The sequence below is a fragment of the Squalius cephalus genome, assembly GCF_949319135.1.
Source record: "Squalius cephalus genome assembly, chromosome: 17".
Lineage (NCBI taxonomy): Eukaryota > Metazoa > Chordata > Actinopteri > Cypriniformes > Leuciscidae > Squalius > Squalius cephalus.
The window spans coordinates 22,637,958-22,645,948 of NC_137138.1; the positions used below are offsets into that span (position 1 = coordinate 22,637,958).

At 38.1% G+C, this 7,991-nt stretch overlaps 1 protein-coding gene across 1 annotated transcript; it reads right to left on the reverse strand.

The window, feature by feature from the left end:
• Positions 1 to 3,647: 3,647 nt before the first annotated feature.
• Positions 3,648 to 7,991, reverse strand: mrm3b (mitochondrial rRNA methyltransferase 3b). The gene is made up of 4 exons (XM_079848008.1): positions 7,560 to 7,991; positions 6,186 to 6,430; positions 5,900 to 6,067; positions 3,648 to 4,481 (listed from the first exon to the last, which is right to left on the reverse strand). Exons 1-4 carry the CDS (start codon positions 7,970 to 7,972, stop codon positions 3,940 to 3,942), a joined length of 1,368 nt encoding a protein of 455 aa, XP_079704134.1. The 5' UTR covers positions 7,973 to 7,991; the 3' UTR covers positions 3,648 to 3,939.

Here is a 7,991-nt window from a genome sequence, read left to right on the forward strand (position 1 = left end):
GTGAGGTAAGCACAACAATATGAGGGTCAAGTGTGTGGTTTTCTGCAGTCCTACTTCAGGAGAAACTCTTTTCAGGACCAACACACTTGTTTTACCTAACAAGTGCCATAATGGTTCTAATCAGTCCCTTTGGTCCTCACTAAGAGGATGTGCTGACTGATGCAAGGCCTGAAAATGGAAAGTTGAGTGACCCATTGTCAACAGATCGGGACACAGCAAAACACTGCTTCTGGTGAAGAGTGAGTAATTAAGAAAGATGAATGAGAAAGAGATAAGAGATAAAACCCTTGTCAATATCAGGTCCTGAAAGGGAGAAGATAAAAAGTCCCTGAGGGGTCTATGAAGTGAATAGGGGTCAGCATGTATGTAGGTACAATTAAAGCTCAGCCTACTGCGAGAGAATTGCCACAACGATGACATCAAAAGCTTCACCGCTCTCTCTCTTTGTCTCTCGCTCTGTTGCTATATATAGACTCTCATCAGCACTGGATGGAAGGTAGTGTGGCTTCTTCCCTTCCCAGTATTTTCTCTCCATGGCCACATATGAATAGTCTGTCACAATGTCCTTTTCTGTTCCTCACATTTTCTGTTACCTTGAAATTCAATTTTTAGAGGTTGAATGGCTGTCAGATGGCGTGGGTTGATGTAATGTGGGCTATAGTCAAACTATATCCTTAGGCAATCATAACATGCATTAAAATGTTCTCTTTACAGAAGAATATTACAATAAACCTCAAAACTGGGTAACAATTTAGAATAATTGTCCATCATTAATAAGTAACTATGAAGGGATGCAGGGCAAATGAGTAATACTATTAACACTTCAGCTACTAATATTAACTAATTTGGAAATATTAGCTTAACTAATCAGTAATATGAGTATTATCAGTAATATCAAATTTAGGACTACGATAGTTCCTTATTAGGTAACCAATAATTACTAAATGAGATTAGCCTTATTAATAACTATTAACTAACTACGACAAATTATAAAGAATTACCAATTTACCAAAACCTGTGACTGAGACGTAACCAATCATCTTTTTTTATTCATTTCATTTAGTCATAAAATGCAACATGATTCCTCAAGTGTTGCTTGTCACTCTGCAGGAGTGATCTGTAAAAAAACAATTAACACTTGAGTAATTAGTGATGCATTTTTTTCATAGTTACTTATAGTTCTTGATGATGCCAATCTAATTCAAGTAATTATTGATTTCCTAATGAGGAACTATCTTAGTCCTAAATTTGATATTACTTACTGATTAGTTAATCTTGTTTCCACATTAATAGTAGTAGCTGAAGTGTTAATGTAGTACTACTCATTAGTCATGCAGGACTTCCTGCATATAGTTACCTATTAGTGAAGGACTATTATTCTAAAGTGTTGTCAATAGCTGTTTCAACCTCTGATACGTGAAACTCATTTTGTTGAATTAGTTTGTGGCTGTGAGTTCATGCCAATCTAATTGGCCGAAGGCAGTCCGATGAGGTCACATGGAGCGCCCAAGCATACAAAAGGGAGCCTGCATTACACATCATCAGCTTTTTTGTCCTCAGGAAGCCGCTTTGTTTATGTGTGTGTGAAGATAAGAGCTCATTGTTGCTTGATTTTCTCTCGAGGGATAGAATAGAGTGTCTGAATGGAGTGTGTTTGGCTCCCAAATGACTTGGATGCACTCATAGCGATGAATTTAGTAGGGGTGTTAGGGTTGGGAGTGTCTTTATACGCAGTAGAACTATTCTCGAGTGGAGGGGCTGTATGAGATTGCCCTGGGTTGAGGAGTTGTTTGTGAACTATCTCTCCCCTGGCACTGCATCCTCTTTGAAGGCTCCCGCCTTGCCAATGGGAGTAGAGTGAGCGTGTTCGGCTTGAGGGAGCTGAATTCACTCACTGTTATGGACGTGGAGAGAGATCTCCGCTCTCGCTTGGCTCTTTTCTTTAGGGATGAGAGTCAAGTGACTGCACTTTGCAATCCAGACCCCGTGTAGGGTTGGGCTCCCTGGCAGGAATCCTTATGAGCATAGCTCAACAGGTCAATCTGAATGTGGACTATGTCCATTCTCTCACCTGTCGCCCCCTCCCCAATCAGATTGGGTATTAAAGCAAGGCAATGCTCCTTAGGAATATAAGTAAGGTTGAGCCTAAATAGATAATCTGTTGCCCTGCCCAGTTCATCGCCTGGGAGTTGAAGTAGGGCTGAGCTCCCTAGCATGGACTAAGCACAAGTAGAGCTTGAGTATGGAAATGGAAACTTCTCCTCCCTCACTCCTCACCAGTTTGTTATATTGGGGTTTGAAGTAGGATTATGCTCCTTGTGAATGGGTTGATCCCCAGGCTACTCGAAGGTTGGAACGGGGATTTAACAGAGCAGAATGGTATTTCACGGATATAGATCCCTTCTCTATTGCCTCTCCAGCTCCCTTTGGTACGCTACTGCCATAGGCTTGTGTTTGGGTCTGGTATAGATTAATTGCTGTGAGCAACTCCATATTTCATCTATTGGTAGAAGCTTGTACAAGTATTTATTTGATTTGATTTTTTTACAATAATGACCGACTACATTAAAAGTGTTGAATAGTGTAATTATCAAACTGTAATAAGCATTCAACATTCTTGTGACCCAAAAGATGAAGATGTGAAAAGATGTGACCGCTCAAGTTTTAGTCATAGAACAGTACTATAAATAGAGCTGAAACAGCCAGTGCAACTGAGCCTAAATTACATAATCAATGTCTCTATTGATCACTGTGCCTGCTTTCCATTGTTGATCCATTGGTCATTCACATGTAATGCGTTCCTGTTTTCTGTCCTGGCATCCTTTATGGAAAATGAGATGTAATGGACAGGACAGTACTACGTATGCATGTATGGATGGATTCGCCACAATTACAGCTTAGATGACACATAATTACCTTGTAATGAATTCCTCTTTCCCTCCTAATCAACAGCTGGGTCCTCATTCCACTTCATCAGTAAGCAGCGATCATCATATTCTCACATGCACACTGACACTTGGTTACGGATGGGCAATCATTGCTCTTGTAGTCAGCTTTGTTTTATGTACATTAACCAGCCAGCTTGATGACCAAAGACACATGGTGTCCAGCACAAAAAGCACTAAAACATATCATCACACATCAAATCAAAGATTGTATGCAGAATAGTTAACACTGTTGATTAACTACACACCATGTTTCCAACTCAAAATACAGTACACTTGCAGCCTCTAGTGGCTTTATTCTGCAAGTACTTAAAAAGCCTAGTTATTACAGATGTCAAATTGCATGATATATTACGGTTGATATTTCCATACAAAAAATAACTAAGACACAAACACATAAAATGTCCTGAGATTGCATAGTTTATAGGCACCTAAATAATGCAACAGTTGCAGAGCCTTGCATCTGCTGTTTGGAGAAGCACAGGGAGAGAAGGAATCTGCTGAATAAATGCAGCATGTCTCCATAAATAATACACGAAGACACAGAGAGCGTGCTAAAAGTCTAACTTCTCACTGAGAGAATGCAGAATGTGCACTTGATATAAAGAAACTTCCTGAGAAAGTTCATATGGTAGAAATTTGAAAGCATATACGATTTTTGAAACGAATGCAGCTCAGTTAAACATCTGACTGAGAAAGAATGCATGTGGTTCATTTATTACAGTATATATTTCACTTGATTTCTTAATAGTTGTGCTATATTTATAGTATTTATTCATTTTTTTTATATTCATCTGATAAATCAAGAATCATTTTCCATTTTCTTTTGTTTAATGAATGAAAGAAACCCTAATCAGAATAAAGACTTTAATTTGCATACAAATATTTAAATATCACAGAAAAGCACACAGATGCATTAATATTACATAACGATTATGTAAGCATTGCATGGCAATGGCATTAATGTCTTTATTTCATGAGGCTGTGGTCTCTATCAAATTCTTATCTTCTCAGCCAGAGACAGCAGCTGCTTCCGTCCTTCAAAGAGCAAAATACTTGCAGCCATGGCAGAGTTCAGGCTGTCCACACCGTGCACCATGGGGATCAGTAATCTCCGCCCCCCAGTCCTCTCAGCCACTTGCAAAGCCTCCCGGCTCAGACCGTGCGTTTCTCCACCAATTATGAGGCCTGTGTGCCCAGCAACCCAGTCAATGTAATAATACCGAGTCTCAAGGGATTTGCGACTATCATAATCCTCAAAACCAGACAAATCGCTATCCTCATATTCCACCTTCCTTGGGTGCTGATGGCCTCTGACCCAACCGTAATCAGATGGCTTTTTTTGTTTTTTAGGGGTTACAGAATGGTCATCTTCAATCATGGTGGTGGTGCTGCAGTTGTCGGCTACGTGAATGGTTGCTGTTTTAGGCAGGTGACTTGGAATCTCGTCCCATGTTAGGCTTGGGATTATAGGGAGACGGAAATGAGCGCCCATGGCTGCCCTAAGGACTTTGGGCTCCCAAACATCCACACATCCTGAATTATAAACAAAACATTTTTTCAAAAACAATATCAAGTTCCTATTGTTTTCAAATAAAACATTATTATCACTGTAAAATACAATATAAAACATATGTAAACATAGAATGTTTAAGGTCCAGACCTTAAATGCATTGAAAGTCTTTGGGATGTGCTAGGAAGATTTACAGTACAGAGTGCTTGACTCTTGCACATAAATGTTGTGATGTTAATTCCATCAAGTAGAGCATGATATTTTGGTCAAGATCTTGTATTGACAATGCAAGAGTCGAACACTCTGTAAAGTCTCCTCCAGCACATCCCAAAGACTTTCAATGATTTTAAGGTCTGGACTCAGAGGTGCCGATTCATGTGTGAAAATTATTCTTCATGCTCCCTACCAACCTTTCTTTCACAGTTTGAGCCTGATGTATCTTGACATTGTCATCCTTGAATATGGCCATGATGTGTCTTCTAACATGGTTGTTTAATAAATGAAAAGCTACACACTCCATCAATTAGGGTTAGAAGAACTGTTCCTAATATAACATGCTAGAAACATCATAATCACTGCTATAATAATCCAATCATAGACTCTTAAGCATTTGCCCATTTAAATCAAAAGAGCAACTTTTATATGTATGTATGTATGTATGTAATGCCCTTTTCACAAGATGTAAAATATGTCTTTAATGTCCCCAGTGTGTGTATGTGAAATTTTAGCTCAAAATATCCCACAGGTATTTTTATATAGCATGTTAAAGTTGTCACTTTTTGAGGGTGAAAAAACACACCATTTTGTGTCTGTTCCTTTAAATGCAAATGAGCTGCTGCTCCCGGCACAGGGGGCTTCAACAGCTTGTGTCCTTTTACCTCACACACACACGCACTGAAAATTTCTAAAACTTTTAGCCTTTTATGTTCAAACCGGACTCAGATGATGTCAACGGAGTCAATGATGGAGAGACTCAAGAAGAAGTGACAACATGTAGAAGCAACAGGACATTTCTGAATGGTTAGTTGCTGAATTTATGTTGCTGATGTGTAGTTATCTTCTAGTCATTGATTAGCATATTCTGTCTTGATAATCTATAAATCGCGTTCCCGGGGGCGGGGTTTATGTAAATTTTAGGGTTGGTGATGTCACTAACCCAGGAGGAATGTTGTGTAGTCCCTACCAGCCGTTTGTTGTAGTCCTTAAAAAGCAATTTCTTTAAAAGAAAATATCTCCCTTTGCTTTAAACTTTGAGCATTGTAACTTTGTAGATGTTGTTTATGCTCAAACAGCAACATTACACACTAACTAAAGGTAGAAAAGTGAAATCATAATCAACCACCCCTTTAACTGCCCCTTAAAGAAATCACTCTAATTCTAATCCTTTAATTCTTTGGAAGAGAAAAGTTTCAAAACTTCAAAACAAAAGCTTTGCTGGTACCTTTAGTCAGCAGTACAGTATGGCACCCTGCGGCAGCGGCGGAGCGTAACACTGCGCCCAGGTTTCCTGGGTCCCTCATGTTGTCACAAATCAATGTCAGAGGCACAGGCTTGCCATACTTTTCTTGTGAGAATGTTAAATGGGAAGCCTCAGGCCGTTTGAATATGGCTGCAATTAGAGAATGTCACGTCACACATGGCTTCTGCAAAACATCCTTCAAATTAAGGTGCCGCAGTATAAGCAATACAATTTATTTTTTACTGATAACGAAATTACATCTTCTTACCTATTATGTCTTGTGAGGTGTCAAGATCAGACCAGATTTTAGTATCTTCCATCCTAACTTTCACAATGCTGGTACGTCTGAGTTTATCTGGGGGAAGCTCCCGCAGTGCATCCACAGAACTGAAATAAACAGTTTGTGCTATAGCCCCTGCATCTAGAGCACTGCATACAAGACGCTTTCCCTCCAGAACAACTTTACCTTGCTGCTCACGAAGCTTCTTAGATCGAGCTATGTTGACCAACTTCCTGCATATGAAATGGAGATTAAATGCAACATTAGTTGTAGTAAATAAGGGGACTATAGCACTTACTGCACATTTGTTGCATAAAAACTAGTTACTACTAGTATTATTAGCAACTGAGACTTTTTTTAATTAAAGAATGTAGTATTGCATAAAAACAGGCACCAAAGTCGGTAACTCCAAAGATGAGATTAAACAAACAACAACAGCATTCACAAGATGCCAAATACAGATTCAAAGTACTTTACCATACCTTTTTTGTTTTTCATAACCTTAAAGGGATTGTTCAACCAAAAATGTAAAATGTCATAATTTACTCACCCTCATGTTGTTCCAAACCTTTATGAGTTTCTTTCTTCTGTTGAATACAAAAGAAGTTTTAAAGAATGTTGCTTACCAGAAGTTGAGGGTAGCCATTGACTTTTATAGTATTTCTACCATGGAAGTCATTGGCTACTGTCAACTGATTACCAACATTCTTCAAAATATCTTCTTTTGTATTAAACAGAAGAAAGAAATTCATACAGGTTTGGAACAACGTGAGGGTGAGAAAATGATGACAGAATTTTCATTTTTAAGTATTCTTTTAAGTGGCTTCATTATAAGAGCAAATTTGTTACATTCTGCATTTATGAATAAAGAATTTGCCATTTAGAATGATAACGTTTACAAAATTGCCAATACTTTTATCTTCATGCACATAATAACAAATAATTTACTTAATATTCAATGTTATCTTTAAATTCTTTTTTTGCAGAAAAAGTAAAAAAAAATATTATTATTATTTTTCAAAAATGTAAGCACAATTTAACATTTAAAAAAAAGTGATAAAAATAATTCTCAATATTTAGTAACTGAGTCAATTAAATGACATTTCTGAACTTGTGATATCAACATGACAGCGCCCATGAGATGGCGACCCGCTCCACGTAGAGCAAAAATAAAAAAAATAAACAAATGTAATATTTATGTTTCATGTGCAAATAGTTTTATATATCATTGTCATGATATTTGTCAAAATTGTTGCTCATTTCTTTCTGTCATAAACTTAGACTATTAGACTATCTTTGTAGGCTGCTCTCAGGCACTGGAAGTAACAATATCAATAAAGTCTGATAAAGAGTATCACTCACGTCAAACATTTGTCGCCAGGCTGTGATTTCTCATACAGCAAACCATCAACTTCTCCGAAACGGGAGAATGTGGATTGAGCAGCGACATGGCGGTCTTCATTAATTACCCTTTCCCGACGTAATTGTGAGAACTGAACTGAATGCGAGTTGTTGTCACTTTGGCTGACATTTGTAGCGATCTCGGGCCGTTGAATTCTCGCTTTTTCAGGGTTTCTGAAAATGTTGTCTTTTAATGAATGTTCACTGGTTTGACTGACGACTTGTTTCGAATTTTCTATCGACTCATTCAGTAATCCAGATACAGATGTGCGTCTACGTACATATCGTTTGATATTTACTGCATTACATCGCAATGTCAAAGCTGGTTGAAATATTGGATACAAAAATCTCATGCTTGCAATGCGCGTCGCCATTTTGACAACTGAACTTCCG

Coding starts and splice junctions, on each gene's coding strand:
- mrm3b (XM_079848008.1), bottom strand. CDS start 7,972: ATGGCGACGCGCATTGCAAGCATGAGATTTTTGTATCCAATATTTCAA. Junction 6,068..6,185: donor CACCTCACAAGACATAATAG/GTAAGAAGATGT, acceptor CTCTAATTGCAG/CCATATTCAAACGGCCTGAG. Junction 4,482..5,899: donor TACTGTACTGCTGACTAAAG/GTACCAGCAAAG, acceptor TTTATAATTCAG/GATGTGTGGATGTTTGGGAG.